The following is a 19461-nucleotide window of genomic DNA, read 5'->3' as shown; positions in this document are numbered from 1 at the left end:
CCACTATTTATTTAAACATGGTCCAGGCAAATGATAGACTAATCAGGGTAAATAAAATAAGTGCAATGAAACAAGAACTTCCAAATAGCATCTTCCATCTATTTAATGCATACTGGAGCATCATCATGACAGATTCTATTCTCCTCAGAAAGGAACTGGTGTAGAGTTGGGTACTGAAGAAGAAAGGTCTCTTTTTAAGATTTAACTATTTGTTTTAACTATTAGAGGGAACTTCTAACACATGATAATATTCATAATCTTAGCAAACTGAATTTGTTATTTAAAACATGAAAATTTGACATATAATAGTCCAAATATCTGTAATATATAAAATGTCTGAATACTAGTAGAAAAACAAACATTGTAGCAGAAAAATAGTCTTGTGCAGGGAAGTTATAGAAGAAATGAACAGTTAATAAATATACAAAAAGATGTTCATTAATTATAAGTTTAAAATAGAACAAATTGAAGCCTTTTTACATCCATCAAATTGAGAAAGATTTTTTTTTTTAATGTATCATACTAGTACGAGTTTAGGAAAATTGTCAGTATTGGTAGGAATTTGAAAGATAATGGAGTTTCCCCATGAAATTTTGAAGCCCATTTTTATGTGTATATGTTCACCTTTAGTAGACATGCTCAAATAGTTTTCAACATGGTTGTACCAATTTACACTCCCACCAGCAACATATTAGAATTCCAGTACAATATCTTTTTTAGGAGAAATTTAATATAAAAATATTTCAAATATGTATAAGATTTGTCAGCAATTTTACTTAGAGAAAATATACACTGCAGAAGAATGTAAAGAAGTATAATATGCACATGCATGTCTAAGCATGATCACTACAGTGCTACATAATTAAAAAGACTGGAAATTGTTTCAATGTTCACATGGAAATGATAGGTGGATTACAGCACGTGGAACATGTATGGCAATATTAAAGATGACCCACAGCAACTCCACAGAAAGTGTCAGCATCATAGTGCTGAATCAAAATCAGAGGTTAAATACTGCTTTGTAATAATAATAGAAATTTATATTTATAAAAATGTCTGGAAATATAAACTGCTAATAAAACTTTTAAAAACTATGATATATTATCACTTTTAACAAAAACATATTCTTTTTAATAACATTTCATTATACTCTTTTAAGTTATATATTGCTGGGATCAGGGCTATTTATTACATTAGTAAATAAATGAATAAAGAAAAGGAAGTAGGCAGAAACTAACAATGATGTCACAAATCAAGAATTAAAAAGACAAAAAGTTCCCTTTCTTCTGATGGTTGTTAAGTGCCGTTGCGTTGGTTTCAACTCATAGCAACCCTGTAAAAGATTTCCAAGGAACCGAGTTAATGGCACTTAACAATAGATGATACAAACCCGGACCACTGTAATTACTGTGTTGTAGTTGTTTTCATGTGTCTGTGTATCCCACTTAACTGAGTGTTCAAGGAGGGCAGGGCCTGTGTTTCCATTGTCCTTATGTCACCAGCATTCACCAAAGTGTCTGACACATACTAGGTATATTGGATGAATAAAATAAGAACTACAAAATTGATTCATCCAAGAATTTCCAAGCAACCACAATAGTATGTCAGAATAAACCTGTGTATAACTGAACTAAGAAAATAAAATAAAACATACATTCTTGAATTGATAGTCTTATTCTTTGTCTCTACTCTGAGGGTCTTTATATTTTACTTTTTAATACTGAATATTGTAAATAATTTCATTTCCAAATGGTCACCAAATATCATAAGAAGTCTCTAAGCTTAAACTAAGAAGTTACATCAGTCAGAAATAGTCTACACTATCCTATTTAAAATATTAAAGAAGCACAGAACTAGACTTAAGCACACTGGAACTTCAAAGGGTTCATGGAAACATTCCATTATCTTTTCATCCCATTATTCCACAAACTTTTTGAAGCCCTCTTGTATAAGAAGAAATCTATTAAATAGTATTTTTAAAAAAGCAAAAAAATATAAATTACTTTGCCTACAATTTTTAACATTGGCAAACTTTTACAAAACATCATTACATATATTAAGAATGGCATAATTAAAATTTCTATAGCATGAGGGGGCCTCCAAAAGTTTGTGGAAAAATGAAATAGATTTTTCCATGAAATTAAAAAAAATTCCTTGGTGGAGTGGAAATGGGAGCCACAGGGAGGAAGTAGGATAACTGCTGGAAAGGACTGCACAACCATGGTCCTGTGGTTGGTAGTTCAAACCCACTAGCCGCTCCTTGGAAACTCTATATAGGGTCACTAAGAGTCAGAATTGACTTGATGGTGCCTAACAACAACAACCACCGAGAATGGTGAGTTCCTCTGTATGCAAATGGTTAACACGCTTGGCTGCTAAGCAACCTCAGAAGACAGGCCTGGTAATCTACTTCCAAAAACGTAGCCATTAAAATTGCTCCTCAGCACAGTTCCCCTCTGACACACCCGGTGGACTGCATGCAGTTGTTGGCTAACTGAGAATATATGATTAGTCAATGTTAATTTACATTTTACCATTAAATTCTCAATTAAAAAGGTATTTGCTATCCAAATGTGTATGAATAAGAGTTCAGAGAAAATAAACTGTTAAAAAAACAAAAAACTAAGAATTTTGAGGTGTTATATAACACTGTTTATTGTAAAAGCCACTTTTAGTTTATCATCTAGCTTTACTAACAAAAATGCTATCTCTATTGGAATTTCTGGCATTTCAACACATCTGTATAACTACTTGAAATAAGAGAGTCAACTATGCCTGTTATAGAGTATCTTGTTTCTGTTCCTTCTTCATGGGAGTAGGAGATAGGCACAGCAACTGGGTTATTTTCACAATGTATTAAACAAGGGCCGCAGATAGCTGAGCTGGATACTGCTATTGTGAGAAGGACGTGCTTATGTCTAGGAATTTGGTTCTTAGAATCTGTCCCACATGCTCTGCCTGCATGGAACACAGATCACTGATGTACTAGCTCACCTAGATTGTTTGTAAAACAATGTCATTTATAGTGAACACCTGCTTCCCTTCTGGGCTGGAATTTTGGTAGTAGTGCTGGTCACACAAACAGACAGTGCTTATATGATCAACCCCCAATAAAAACCCTGGAACTTTAGTCTTAAATCAGGCTTCCCTGGATGGAAACACTGCATAAGTGCCACTACACTTAATTGGTAGACGAAGGAGCATGTTTTTGATGTGGCATCTCTGGGGAGGAAGAATGGAATCCTATATGTGGATTTTTCCAGACTTTCATCTTTTTCTGTGCCATAATAACCCATAGCCATGCTTATAAATAAAGTGCCTTTGAATCCTGGGCATCCGTCTAGGGTGTGATCAAGTATACAGGTGGTTGTGGAGAGTAATTCATAAGTCTTTCATGTACAAAGTCTTAAGAAGTAAACAAATAATAATCTGGTCATCTATGGAAAAATGAACAAAAATTTCATTACGTAAAGTTTTAGATTGAAATGGTGCTTTACTTGCCAACTTTTATTTATGTATGCATGCTTGTACTACATAGGAAGGAGCCCTGGATCAATACTGGACTGTTAACCACACAGTCGACTGTTCAAACCCACCAGCTGCTCCTTGGAAACCCTATACAGGTTCGCTATAAGTTAATACTGACTCAATGGCACTTAACAACAACAATAACAATTATACAGGGAACCCTGGGTTATATGTAGAGCTGCTAACTGCAAGGTCAGCAATTGGTATCCACCAACATCTCTGATGAAGAAATAGGAGGCTTTCTCCTCCCATAAAGATTTATAGCCTCGGAAGCCCTTACAAAGGTCACTGTGAGTTGGGACAGACTCAATAGCAGTGGGTTTTGGGTCTGTAGTATGATGATCTTAAAGGTGCTTACATTCTTAAATATAAGTAAGAACACACACAAATATACAAGAAAGTGTTACATAGGTAGAATTGTAGATGTATGTAAGGGCACACAGACGAAATGCTCAGTTCTACTTGGCATATTATGGAACGCGTAGGTCAGAAGTTTCAGAAAAGTAGAAGCTTAAGATGAATATTACAAAATGAGGTGGCCAAAAATGATGGTGAAGGTGATAGGAGGGCAACAGGGAATCACTTCAGTTGAAGGGCCCATGGTACATGTCATAGCAGCATTAAGCAGCACACTGTCACAGTGTGTTCAGAGACATTCCACATATGGCTGAAGCAGAGTATAAGCAATTCCTGGCAGTAGCCAGTCATAGAGTGCTCAATATACCAGGCAAAACAGTTTGGGTTTTTCTTTGTCATGGGCAGTATAAGCCATTGACAACCCAATCTGATGTAGCAGGAAGAGAGAATAGAGGGAGCTGGAGGACTGTTTCAATGGACCAGGTGAGAACTGATGAGGTAAATAGCAGTAGAGTGAAAAGTAGAGGGTGACTACCATGTTATTTATTATTCAAACAACACCAGATTCTTAGCACATTTTATTAAAACACATTTGCAAGACAGTCTCTAATGAAATTACTTATGTGAATAATAGAATAATCTGTGATAATTTTATTCTTCTAATTTTATTTTAAGTAAAAGTTTACATTCCTAGAGCATGCCCAATTGCCAAAATGGGAAGCAGAGCAAATGTGTGGGAGTTGTCAGGAAAACACAAAATTACTTTATAATTAAATTTTTTCCCAGACCATCTCTACACATCACTAAAATATAACTGACATCAATAAATTCATAACAATCTTCATTTCAGTGTTTGAGTGCTCCTTAAACTCATTTTAAAGGGAGCCCTAGCGATATAGTGGGTTACGTGTTGGGCTGTGAACTGCAGGGTTAGTGGTTTGAATCCACCAGACATTCCGTGGAGAAAGATGAGGTTTTCTGCTTTCTTACACAATTAGTCTTGGAAATCCTATACAGAGTCACTATAAGTCAGAGTTGACTTGATGGCACACACCACCACCACTAGCAACAAACTCATTTCAAACAACATCATAACTTTTAGCTCCAATTTTCACTATTAAAACAGAAATCATCTCTGAGCACTTGGGATAAAAAGTATAAATAAAAAAGTCAAAAAGCTTTAAGACGATTTCCATTTACTGTCATTTAAATAAAATTGATAGTCAGGCTACTTTGTGAATAGTTATCCCAAATGTACCATAATATTAAAACAACCTGAAAAACACCAACATAAAAATACAGTACTTGTACATGGGAGTTTTCCTGAGAATGGACCCTAACCAGGAAGTTCTGCTTATGTATCACAGTTCTTGGCTTATTTAATTATTTCTGTCTTTCCCACAAGGAACTCTACCAACTTTTCATTTTTGATTTTTGTTATATATTGTTTTATGTTCCACTTAATTTTAGAATCTAATGGGAAATAACTGAGATGTGCCATTAGAATTCAGTATAAAGTAGACATCAGTAAAAGCCAAGTTTTTTGGTAGATGATTGATGGGACAGAGGCTTACTTTAAATTTCTACTTAAAATCACACTCACTGTCAGGCTTGAAATCACAGAAGCATAAGGGTTATAAAGTATCTTGGTATGTGACACTTTTAATTTATTACGCTGTTCATAAGGAAATGGTTTTCCTTCAAGAATCAAAATTTTCATTTATGCATAGAATTAGATTCCAGTACATTTTTAGTTACTGATCTCAAGAAAAGGGAATATAATGTGAATGACAAAAAGTTGCAATTGTTATCCCAAATAAGGTATATATAAAAAAAAAGTTGCATTCAACAAAATTTTCAAAGCAAAAATACATCATTTCAGAGTAAAGTTAGGTTGTCATGTGACACGCTTGGAAGTCAACATCAGTTATATCTGCACACAGTAAATTTTGTTCAATCTATTCTCATGCAGTGCATGCAGCTAAATACAGTTGATGAGAAACAACCTGATTTACAATGCTTAACACTGATAGTTCAGTAAGGTTGAAATAAATATTAACTGTTAATAGGAAAGGTGGTTAGCTGTGGAAAAAGAGGACCTGGCATAGCCATCATGAAGAAGAAATAAAATAATGAAGGAACATACTGAATTACCTCATTATTCTATCACCTATTGTTGTTCCTCTGATAGGAAATCTAGTGAAGGGAACACAATAACTAAAGTCACTCACAAAGACTTTAAAGAATCAAATATTTAAAGCATTAAGGTCATCACTTTTCTCATCATAAAAAGATGTTTTGCTTCCCTTTGTGAGGTAGGGTATATGTCATTAAGTGAGGAATATGTCATTCACTAAATGTTCATGTGGAAATTAAACACACAGAAACCTTTACTGAAGAGAGACTGGAGTGAAGACACTGCACTTAATCCCTTTTACTTTAAAAATAGATTAGACTCTAACCCTTTCAGAGTGTGGGGAACTGCACTGACACAACTGACTCATGAACACCATCCACTAGAACACCTACATTCTACTCCTCAAGGCTAAGCTGCTCTTTGGAAAATAAATAATTAAGCCCTGAGCTGACTCATTTGGCCTAACCATGACACTATATAACAAGCAAACAAGGACTAATAACGGCTTTTAGCTCCTTAGGAGGCCAGTTCTTTCTCTTTGATTATTACTTTCTTCTTTCTGCAATTTTCTGTCACAGAGATTAAAATCATTAGAAATGTTGAAAGAGTGATTAAAAAGTTGACAACAGGTTCTGGAAAATTCCAAATATACATGGAATTTTGGTTTTAAAATGAAGACAATGTTCCACAGAATCCAGAGTAGGTAGAAGGAACAAAAGTTCTATGCAAATATATATATATTTAAAGTGATTAACAGGCAATATAAGATTAATATCCTTAATCTTCAGAAGGGAAAAAAACAAACCACTATGCGAGAACCTTCATTAAAGCTATAATAAAATAAATATTCAAAACGATTTGAGGAGTTTTCAGCAGTCTTACTCAGCTGCTAGTCTTTTTCAGAGAGTGATTCACAGTTTTCCTCTTGTATTTGGCAGTTCACTACAGCTACCAGCCAGGGCACCATACCATTTACTACAAGATGGATTTGGCATTATGAAAACAGTTTATATGAACACCACCTAAACAGAAAACCTGAACACTTGCCAAAGGCAGGCCTGAAGGTACATTTCACTCAAAAGGCACATTCTTATGTCTCTACAATCCAGTATTTTGAAACCTTATCTAAGGGATAAAAATACTAATTTAATTTACTGTTCTTTAAAATAACAAAAGTTAGTATATTTTTTGAATATGTCTTTTAAAACTTATTTTCCATTTAATATTCTTTCCCTACACAAAGTTAAAGGGACTCAAATGTGTGGGTCCAGTTCACAGATTCAAACTTTAGATTTCTGTCAGTAGAGGCATTTTACATGGATCTCTTTAAAACTCCTTTATCATAAAACAGAGATCAGCCAACTATGGCCTGTGGACCAAATGTGGCCAGCTGCCAGAATTTTTTTTTTTTTTTTTTTAATGGTCTACAAGTTAAGAATAGGTTTTATATTTTTAAATAGTTACATTTCAAGTAGTTGTATAAATACCTACATAATAGCTTCTGCTTTGCTTCTTGCCTAACAAAACCTAAAATATTAGCTATCTGGACATGAAAAAAAGTATCTTTTGACCTCTGTTATTGAGAGTTCCAGTTATACTTACATAGAGAGACAAGCTATAGTTAATGAAAAGAGCATTCCGTTTAAAAATATCTATGTTAGTTGTTAAGACCTTTATTTTCCAAGGCATTTCCTTTTCATGCTTGCCCTTAACCCAAAAGTAGAAACCTGGATTGTATTTATTTAACCAAATTGTAAGACTGCAAATCTGCAGTAAAAAATTATTACTTAGCATTGTAAGGAACTTTTTGATATTTTAATTAGATGCATGTTAAAAATTACTTGGCTATTAGCTATTTAGGTTTTATTTTAAGAATTTAACTTGGGGCCAAAAAATTGAGAGCCACTATATAATTCTTGGAAGTCCTAGTATGGTGCTGTAGGATAAGCACCGGACCACAAGGTCGGTTTGAACCAGAAGGTTGGTGGTTCAAATTCACCAATGCTCATAGGAAACTTTGTAACACGGTTGCTATAAGTTGGAAGCCACTTGATGGCACTTAACAACAACAACCAGAATAAACAGTCCTGGTGTGGCACTGTACGATAAGCACTGATCTGCTAACCACAAGGTCGGCAGTTTAAACTCACCGGTCACTCCTCAGAAACCCTATATAAGATTGCTATGAGTCAGAACCGACTCGATTTAACAACAAGAACGTATAATTTTGCATGCTAATTAAAGTATGCATCTGCTTAAGTATATATTTAAGCATAAACTTCTACCATCCTTAATTTTGGATCCATCTCTTTACCAAGCTAATTTTAACTGGGCTTTTCAAGTGACAGCAAGAAGGGACCTTTAATATTTGCACCCTTTGAGTTGTTTAGTGTCGGGCACATTATCACAAATTTTAAGAATCAAATGGTATTACAGATACAATTTTTAAAGTTGAGCTTCTTAATCTTCTGCCCCTTTGGAAGCAGAAAGTCTCAAAAATCACATATCTCATTACAAGTTGGTAAACGATTGTTTTATGTCCTTAAGAAGCAAAATCTCTTAAATGTTCTCTCTTTAGAATGAAAGTCAACATACCTATGCCTCCAAATTTAGAAGACAAACTGACAGTAATTTCAAGGATGAAAAGCCCTTAGAAAGGTGCAGAAGTATTAAAAGTATATTTTATATAAGTAACTCAAGATTAAATCAATATGGTTCTGAGGAAGTCAGGAACTGTAAGAATTATCAGGTAAAGGTCAGAGGATTTTTCTATTTAAAATTTTTGGGTAAGCAGCTAGGAAAAACAACACAAATTTCAAAGAAAAACCTGATATAATGGTGAAATAATCACTATCATCATTTTAGCATCACCTCAGCATGTACATCTTTATTATAGTATTTAATCTGTTTTCCATGTTCTTAAAATGACTTGTGTATTTGTTCTCTCCCCTTCAATAAATTATTAATTTTCTTAAAGGATAACAATTTTACTATTATTCTGTTATTCTTCAGTAAGTCTATTACCATACTGTATTAAAAATATAACAAAAATTAATGGAAAAAAAACTAAGGCTACATATCTACACTGAGTACACAGAATATTCAATGACATTTAGGGGAAAAAACAAGGAAGCAATTTTGGACCCTGAAGTAGATTCAAATCTGGGTCTAATCATGGGAGTATGAATTCAAGAGTACATGCATTAAGAGGGGTCAATTCTAGGTGTGTCTCTGGTCATCTCCCCTCTAAAAAAGTATGCCAGTCTGGCTCATTGCCTGTCTTCTAGGTCAATGAGTATCAGAAGCCATTTCTGTGGCAGACCCAAACTCTTGGAGAACCTCTAAAGGATATAAAGCATTTAAGTATTATGAAAATGATAAATAACAAAGACCTGGAAATATGCTATAGTTTTAGATCTCTCCAAACTAAGGAGACTATACTATTGAAGTTCTGGATTCTCTAGTGCCTCTTTCTTTTCTTGTTGGTGTTATGATACATACATATTCATATATATGTATATATATATGTATATGTGTGTGTATGTATGTATGTATATATACATATGGAGTCCTGGTGTGGCGTGGGTTAATGTGCCAGAATGCAAAGCCATTTGAACTGTGAGGTCGGCGGTCCAAGCTCACCAGGTGCTCATCAGAAAACCTATACAGGGTCACTGTGGATCGGAACTGACTTGATGGCACTTAACAACAACATATATATATAAAAACTTATTAAATAAACAAACCTGGACAGTAATATGCTGCATGTTACTAGAAACTAGATACTTACATTTTGTTTTCAATTATGACCTTGATATGTGTGGCTACTTAATTAAGGGTGAAAAAGCACATATGTTCACTTGATATAAACAGAAGGCCAAAAAGTACATGCTTAAATTAATTATAGTATCTAGCTCTGTACCTCGGGTTTGGAAAACATCAGTCTGGTTTTCACATTATGCTAGTCTGCTTACCTTACATGCATACATCAACTAAGTAATGATACTCTAAGGGAGGCTCTATGTGAATGGAAAGCAATGGAACGAAGTCTGAAATATATTCTGAGAATGCTGAGGATAACATGTGACAGGCTAAGGATATGATGCTCAATCTTGAAGCATAAATACAAAGAAAGGTTATTTATTTCACACTCACAAAGTAAAAAATTTCACATATGACTTAAGGAAGATAGATATGCTTTCATAGTTATGAAAAAGCAGTTTTACTGAACTGCAAACTATATTGTCCAGAATTTTTGTCTTCTGTCAGTCCTTATCTTTACAAACACTCTTTTTGCAATTCCTTTTTAATTTAAAGTAGCTACACAGAGCATCTTGGCTGTCTAATATAGCTATTATTTACATTTACTTAATGCTTTCTATATGAGTCACGCTTGGATAAAGAATTTTTTTAAAAAAATCGTCACAATTCTAGATGTTTAACCAAATTTTATACATGAAGAAACTGAGCCCGTAAGAGATAGTGAGCAAACTAACTAAGTAAGAAAACTCGGCTAGGAAGTGGTGAAATGCAAGTCATTATGCTCTTGGTCACTACACAACATTGCTATTCCTTAATGTTAATCTTTTCATTATATTTTTCAGATGACAGGTCTGCCAGAGTACTTTATAGACAGCAGTATATCAAGCACAGACAAGTTATGACAGAGTTCAAATAGAATTCCACTGTTTAAACAAGGATTTTAAGACAAAACTAGAAAAGGACAGAATTGACAATGAAATATGTTGGATTTAATAGGGACATATTTTTTATAAACATGGAATGCAGCATGTTTTAAATATTTTTTTCTAATAAAAATAAATATATCGTCATGATCACATGGAATGAAAAACGGGAAAATTATATGAACATACTAGCTATATTTTGTTGTTTTAGAGTATCTACTAATTGCTATACTTTTTTATTTCCTAAATTGAGTCAATAAGGTTAGTAGTAATCAGAGAAAAGCATGTTTTCAGAAAGAGAAAAAAATATCACATTACCTTAATCCATGGTTAATAGAACAGTAAAAAAAATAACCAGAACATAAAAAAAAAATACTGTTAAAGGCTGGGTTTTCTAACAGGCAATCTGACAGCTAACTATAACCTGGACTTTACAAATAACCTGTTGCTCTTTTTACAATATTCCTTAGCCTTGATCTGTGAACTGAGGATCAAATCACAGTGCTGGAAATAAGGAGTAATGGAAAATTTTCATTCCCCTCTTGCATAGTTTGCTCAAAGAATACAATATGCTAAATCATTTAGAATTCTGTAAGTTTATATGACATGTCAAAAGAAGCAACGAAATGTCAAAAATGAAGAGACTCCCTTAAGTGACTCTAAACAAAAGCTTGTTAATTATGCTTTTATAATAGTTGATATTAATGAAAAATTCACCCACCTATCACCAGGTCCTGCTCGGTACCTTGCACCTGGGATCAGGACTGGATCATCATCACTGTCATCTGTGTCCTGGAGAGCTGAATCTCTGGCTGATGCTTCTTCGTGAACTAAAGGCCCGATGGCTTCGGTGTGGAACTGAGGCTCAGGATTGGTGGTAGTCTGATGGGCAGTACTCTCAGGGCTAAGATGATCTGAAGGTTCTGGTTCTTTGCCTTTTTCAGATGAAGTAGATTCTTCTGGAACCCCACAAGGGCTATCAAGATTGAGTTCACTCCTTTCTCCTGAGCTGGAATCCAATGGTTCAGATGTAAACTTATCTGATTGTGCTGTCAAAAAATAAAGCAGTAGCAACTGGTCATGTGGGCAACATTAATTATTTCACCTACACAGACTTTGAAAATAGGTAGTTTTCTGATATGAAATCTAATTCCCCTAGAAGGAAAAGAAAATTCCACAACCACATTTATTTGGAAGTGGCATCTGAGACTGGAGCGACTAGCTTAGATTAAGGCTTATCTTCCTTATGAAGCAATTTTCTCAAGCAAGCAAGATTACTCACCTATGTCTACAGGGTTGTCAAGTGTGTTTTCTGCAGATCTAGCTTCCTGATATTTTGCCACATCATCTTCAGATGATGCTTCAGGAGCTTCTGGAAGCAAACCAGATTATCATTATATCAATTTTTTCTTTAGAAAAAATATGTACCAACTTTATATGTTAGCTATCAGGGAAGATATGGACAATTCTGTCCATTGCCTGTACACAAAGTCTATGTATGGACCTTCATAAAATCTATGTGAAGAATTATTTACAGCTGACATTCTTTACAGCTGACATTCTTATTATTCTTTACAGCTAGATTATTCTTTACAGCTGACATTACTGATCTTGCTTTTCTTTTAACATTATCATACATTTGGTATGATCTAATAATGTGCCAGACTGTAAAGCCGTTTGAACTGTAAGGTCGGCAGTTCAAGCTCACCAGCTACTCACTGGAAACCCTATACAGGGTCGCTATGGGTTGGAACCGACTCGACAGCACTTCACAACAACCTATATCAACAGTAAGCTGTCTCTACCATAAATTCTGTTTTGGCCACTGAAAATACTTATTGCTAAGATTGAAGTGCAAGAGTCATGGAGGATCAGTCTTTTTTGCTCTTAATTGGGCATCTGCTTAGCAAAGAATTGCCTTAAATATATTCAAATCTTATCAATCTCTGTTATACTGAGGTATCTATTGATTTGATAAAAAAAGAAAATTCATTAAGAAAATTTTTATAACAAGAGATTGATAAGAATTAATGTAAGACAAGTTTCTGGTAAACAGATGTCCAATTAAGAATAAAAAAATTGTGTATCAAGCATTTATTGAACATCTTTTGTGTTCCAGGTGCTGAGATAGATGCTACAGTTCATAATATGGTCATTTGAAAATATTAGAACAGAATTCTGAGAACTTCCTTAAATTGCATTTCATGTATTTACATATAAGCTTACCCATAAATAAGCTCTTTAGATTTTAGTTATTTCCCCCCAATAATACAATCTTTGGATTGAGACTGATACTCTGGATTGTACTGCGAAGTATGAAAATGGCAAAGATCATGGAAACTACTGCTAACCTGTTATACATACAGAGTGTGAGAATAACCGTGATCACTGGGAGGGAAATTGGGTTGCTTCACCATAATTGCACTTCTTACCCGCTTAAGAAGTCCTGGTATGGCGCTGTGGGTTAATGCACCAGACTGCAAAGCTGTCTGAACTGCAAGGTTGGTGGTTCAGCCGCTCCTTGGAAACCCCATACAGGGTCGCTATGGGTCAGAACTGACTTGATGGCACTTAACATCACCTGCTTAACGTGCCTACATTTGTGGCGCTGCGGGTTAATACACTGGATTGCAAGGTCAGTTTGAACCACAAGGTCAGCAGTTCAAGCTCACCAGCAGCTCCTCAGAAACCCTACACAGCATCGCTATGAGTTGGAACCGACTCAATGGCACTTAACCGCAACAACATTTTCTTATCAGGAGAACTGGAATGGCACTGCAGGACAAGCACTAGACTGATAACCACAAGGATGACTGGTCTAACTCTCCAACTACTCCTTGAAAACCTTACAGAGGGCATTTAACAGCAACAACAACAACTGTCTTATCAACAATAGCAGCTGGACTATGGGGATAAAATTGATTTCTTAGAACAAGAATCAGAAATGCAGAGTCAGAACAGAAAAGCAGGTGAACTTCAACAATGGGGTTCTGTAATTTTAAAAGCAAAATAGCAACTTACTTGTTTCACTATCTCCTTTAGGCGGCTGCACTGAGCTTTGTGAGATCAAGGGTTCCTCCTGGCCTTCAGATTTGCAATGGCTTCCATTTCCTCTAGAACTTGAGGCTGTACTACTCCTAAAACAGAACAAGTTTCCAACAAAAACTTTATCAATATGAAACTTTAGAATAATTTTAACAACTAGAGAAACAGTTCAAAACTTTCAGATTACAAACTACATATGGTTTAATATTTAATAGTACTTGTACTTTTACAAGTACTTGTACAACATCAGGATGACTACTCCTAGTACATTAATCTTAAAAAATATAAAAAGGACTGCTTCCATACTATGTTAATACTTCTATTATCTCTCTCTATATTTCTATATGTTTCTCATTGAATTTTAACTTAGTGTCTCCTTTCGCCTTACTACAAATGTTTCATTAATTCCAAATCTTCATTGGTTTCATAGAATTTGCTCATTTGCCCTCTGATGTCCCAAGCTATTTTTAAATTAATACTTGGACAGAAGCCTGACCATTGCTTTGGTCTTTTGAACTGACCAGCTCTGGCTTGTTGTTCAATTATGACAGGTGATTAGAAGTTATGGTTATATGTACAGGACACGGGTGATGACCATAATTCTGTCAGTATTTATGACAAGAAGCTAAGCCAATTTAAATAGTTTTCAATAAGCATTCTGTGACAAACCATGGCATACGTATAAGAAGGGACTTGAGTGGGAAAGAAAATGGAGGAAAAAGTATAAAAATCTGACTTAGAATAAAATCAGATTTAAGGAAATACAACAATTTATTCAGTCTGGAATAAATATAAGCAGGAGAAAGAAACCTAAAAGAGTTATTTTTATTGCTAAGTGCTGTCAAGCAGGTTCCAACTCAGAGCGACCCTGTATGGATAGGGTTTCCGAGGCGTGGCTGGTGAGCTTGAATTGCTGACCTTCCAATTAGCAGTAATAACTGCTTATCCTACTATGCCACACCTGGACTCCAAAAGACTTATGTTGTTAAGTACCACTGAGTCAGTCCCAACTCAGAGCAACCCTATATAGGGTTTCTGAGGAGTGACTGGTGATGTTGAACTGCCAACCTAAAAGAGTTAGACACCTAAAACACTTTTGTTGTTGTTGTTATGTGCCGTGGAGTCGGTTCCGACTCATAGCGACCCTGTACAGGGTTTCCAAGGCTGTAAATCTTTATGGGAGCAGAAAGCCTCATCTTTCTCCCGCGGAACAGCTGGTAGTTTCGAACTGCTGACCTTGCGGCTCGCAGCCCAATTCGTAACCACTATGCTACCAGAGCTCCTTTAAAAAACACTTTAGTGATAGACAAATAACAGTGCCTCTGAAAAATGCAAATTATCACAGATTTTTTGCCAGCCAATATTTTATAAAAGCCCTTTTAGGCTAATTATAGAAGTTAACCTGGTTTTAGAAAAAGTACATATGCATGCATAATGATAGAACTTTTAATAAGAATGCATCTGTCTATGGGAGTCCTGGTGTGGCACTTCAGGATAATGCACTGTACTGCAAGGTTAGTTTGAACCTCAAGGCCAGCAGTTCAAACCAACCAGCTGCTCCTCATAAACCCTATACAGGGTCGTTATGGGTCGGAACCAACTTGACTGTACTTAACAACAACAACAACATACCTATATGGGTATAAATGCATAGAAAAATACCAGAAAGGCTATGTATCCATGTTAAGTGTCCTCTCAATTGGATTAGTGCACGTGATTTTGTTTCCTCTATATTCTGAATCATTTATTCTTTTTGCAATGAAAATTTCTTTTTCATCAGGAATATATGTCTTTTTTTTGAGCAAGCTCTGATAGATGAATAAATGAAATGTTCAGTGTATAAGTTATGATAAAACTTAGGAATAGAGAGGCATTAGTGGAAAACATCATAATCAAATACAAGTAAGAATTTAGCATTTGCCTTTTTAAATCACAGAGAAATAAGTAAATACATTATTCAATTAAGTGGGATGGAATAAATCTTTAAAAATATGGAAAACCAAAGTGATACAGCTCTATATCATAGTTCATAGTGAAATGATTTCTCAACAGAGTAAATACAAAAGGAGTCTTGAAAAATTCATGGAAAATATATATTACAAAAAAGCTATACATGGATTTAAAAAATTTATTACACCAGCATAATCTTTTACTAACTTACACTAAAATAAACATGCCTGAACAGGATCTAGTTTGAGACATTAAGAAGGATATCACTTTGAAAAGAGGTCCTTATCAGAGCAACAAGAATTTTGCTAATACTGAAGTAAGAACAAACATCACATTTATAGTGATGACCAGGTGGGAGAATGGTGAAATCATTGATGCTTTATGAAAAGTTTATGGGGGAAATGCCTCAAAGAAATCTGCAGTTTACAAATGGATAACTTGTTTTAAGAAGGGATGAAATGATGCCAAAGATGAAGCTTACCAGGGTAGCAGCAGACCATCCACATCAATTTGCATGAAAAGAAAAAAACATGTTCTTTTCCTAACTGAAGAGGATCACTGATTAACAGCACAAACAATAGTCTACATCAAAGACATCTCTTATTGATTGTGTTTGCACAACTGTGACTGAAAAATTAAAGTTGAGCAAACTTCCTTCTTGATGAGTGGCAAAACTGTTGCACCCAGAGGAGCTGCAGACAAAAGCAGAGCTTTCAATGGAAATTTTAAACAACTAGGGTCCAGATCCTACAGTATTTCTTCAAAGAACTATAACATGAGATGAAAAATGGTTTTAACTATACAATCCTAAAGACAAAGCACAATCAAAGCAATGATTACCAAGCGTGGAAGTGGCCCCGTCAAAGCAAAAGCCAATGGTCAAGAGCAAGGTCATGATAGTGATTCTGGGGAATGATGAAAGTATTTTGCTTACTGATTTTCTGGACTACCAAAGAACAGTATCATCTACTTTATTATGAGAACATTTTCAGAATGACAGCCAAAGCTTTAGCAGAAAAATGCCTGGGAAAACTTCACCAGAGAGTCCTCCACCCTGACAATGATCCTGCTCATTCCTCTCATCAAACAAGGGCAGTTTTGCAAGAGTTTCAATGGAATGTCCTTATGCATCCACATTCCTACCCTGATTTGACTCCTTCTTTAAAGGTAGTCATTTTTCTTTTTTTCAGTTGATAACATACAAAAGATTGCAATGGTCTGGTTAAATTCCTCCAGGACCTTCAGTTGTTTAGGGATGGACTCAATGTCTGGTATATTGCTTAGAAGTGTCTTGAACTTGATGGATATTATGTTAAGAAATAAAATTTATTATTTTAACTCTGAATCCCATTTTTTCATGAACTTTTTGAAATCCCTTCATATAATTTTTTATTGCAAATAATAGAAATATAAGAAGAAAATAACAAACTATTCTATTCCTGGGAAGGAGAAGGTTTTTGTGTGAGACCACAGGCAGAAAAATATCATGCAAAATCACTATAAATAAACTAAAAGAGAAATAACTGGGAAAATATTTGCAATAGCATTGTTCTCAACCCCATAGTAAGTAAATAGCTCTTATAAATCAGTAAGAAAAACCCAAATTCACTATACTAGAAAATTGGGCAAAGAAATATTAAAAGGCAATTTATAAAAATTATCATTGTAGCTAACATTTATGTAAAGCCCATCAAGTACTATTTAAGGACTCCTGGTGTGGTGCTGTAGGATCAGCACTGGGCTGCAAACCACAAGGTTGGCAGTTCAAACTCACCAGCTGCTTCGTGGAAACCCTAAACAGGGCGCCTACATGAGTCAGAGTTGACTTGATGACACTTAACAAAAACATGTGCTAATAAATGTGCCAAATGCTATGCATTTTGCATAATTTCATTTTATACGTGAGAAAATATATTTAAAGCAATTCACAGCTTGTCTAGTTAGTTAAGACAAGAGATGGGATTTGAATTCTAGCCTGCCTGATATCAAGCTCTTAGTTGTTGTTAAGTGCCACTGAGTCGGTTCCGATCCACAACAACTCCGTATAGGCTGTAAATCTTGGTTGTTGTTAAGTGCCATCAAATTGGTTCCAACTTATAGCAAGCCTGTACAGGGTTTCCAAGGAGTGACTGGTGAGCTTGAACTGCCAACTTTGCAGTTCAAACTGACCTTGCAGTCCAGTGCATTAACCCACATTGCCATATCCGAAGTCCTGTAAATCTTTACAGAAGCAAAGTCTCATCTTTCTGTGTGAACAGCTGACATTGTGGAAGTTCAAAATCAATTTTCCCAACACCATTTATTGACTCAAATTTCCCATCAAATGGACTTGTCCAATAGCTTTTAATAAGTATCCTCTATTGTCTCATTTATCATCAAAGAAAATAAAAGGAAGATACCATATTGGCAGAAATGAAAAGACTGTATGGCTTTTTGGATTGTTTAGCTTTTTTTTTTTACAATGGCTATTAAATACTTTCACAACCAGCAAAAAATGCTGGTTACTTTTTAAAAAAAACAAAATGCTAAGAAATTGATGAATGAGAGAACATAATGCATGGTTCATTTTAGTGATAGAAAAGACACTCTAAAGAAGAGTGGGACTAACAATTTTTTTTTCTGAAAAATTTTCACATAGGATTCTTTATAAACAAAAATCAGCCCTTTCTGTACAGCAACATGGTAATATACTAGATACAAAAAAAGTATGGTGACCTTCTGTCATCTTAATTAATGCATCAAGAAAAAGGACCATAGAAATCATGATTTTAAAATGTTAATGTCAAACCATAAAGCTCACAAAGAAATCTGATCGAGTGCACCTTCAAATATATATCCCGAATCCAATCATTTCTCATTACCTCCACTGCTCATACTGTGGTCCAAGCCACCATCACCTCTTATGCTTGCTTGCTGCCATAGCCTTTAACTGGTTTCCTGGCTTCTACTTATAGCCTGTTCTCAACATAGCTGAAGACATTCTCCTTATGTATCTGGCTGACTTTATCTGCTACTATGCTTCCCTTTTTTGTGCTGTAGGATAAGTACTGGACTGTTAACCACAAGGTCGGCTAGTCAAACCCACCAGCAGTGCCATGGGAGGAAGATGAAGGTTGCTATGAGTCACAATCAATTCGATTGCAGTGGGTTGGTTTGATGCTTCCATTTGGTCACTTCATTCCAGTTACTTCACGGTCTTCTTAAAGATCCTTGAACATGTTATATCTGTTCCTGATTCAGACCTTTCTCACTGGTTTTCTCTTTGTCTAGAATGCTCTATCTCCACATACATGCATGGCTGACACCTTCTCTTTCTTCAAGTTTTTGCCCAAATGTCACCTTCTCAATGATGCCTACCTACCCTTTCTTGATTGCCCAGTCAGCTTTACCTGCTTTATTTTCCTCCATAGCACTTAGTACCTTCTGACACACTGAACAGTTAACTTATTTTATATCTTTCATATCTTTCTCCTTCACCTAGCATGTAAGTTCTACCAGCAGCAAACCTTTATTGTCTGTTTTGTTCATTGATATATTCCCAATGTCTAGAATAGTCTCTGAAACAAGGAAGGCATTCAATAATATTTTAAAATCTTACATAAGCAACGAGTAAAATCTTACATACATACACACAAGTACAAATGGAAATCAGGAAAAATGGAACAAAATAAACTTTTAATGCTGTCTTACTCAAAAGGCTCTGAAACAGTGAGAAAGAAAATATAAATCTTATATAAATTGATTTAAAAAATAATCTAT

At 35.1% G+C, this 19461-nt stretch overlaps 1 protein-coding gene across 4 annotated transcripts in view; it reads right to left on the bottom strand.

Moving 5' to 3' along the window:
- The window catches only part of DCAF6 (DDB1 and CUL4 associated factor 6), a 162056-nt gene that overhangs the window by 39306 nt on the left and 103289 nt on the right, over positions 1-19461 (bottom strand). For 2 of the 4 annotated variants that reach the window (XM_006872620.1, XM_006872621.1), the window contains 4 exons: positions 13729-13844; positions 11990-12079; positions 11429-11756; positions 6040-6081 (listed from right to left, as the gene is read on the bottom strand). In XM_006872620.1, the coding sequence (XP_006872682.1) occupies positions 6040-6081; positions 11429-11756; positions 11990-12079; positions 13729-13844 (576 nt within the window). The remainder of the gene's footprint in view (positions 1-6039; positions 6082-11428; positions 11757-11989; positions 12080-13728; positions 13845-19461) is intronic. The other 2 variants (XM_006872622.1, XM_006872623.1) reach the window with 1 other exon arrangement.

The sequence above is a fragment of the Chrysochloris asiatica genome, unplaced genomic scaffold (genome assembly GCF_000296735.1).
Source record: "Chrysochloris asiatica unplaced genomic scaffold, ChrAsi1.0 scaffold00207, whole genome shotgun sequence".
In the NCBI taxonomy this organism is placed as follows: domain Eukaryota; kingdom Metazoa; phylum Chordata; class Mammalia; order Afrosoricida; family Chrysochloridae; genus Chrysochloris; species Chrysochloris asiatica.
This window is presented reverse-complemented; position numbering and strand designations above follow the sequence as displayed.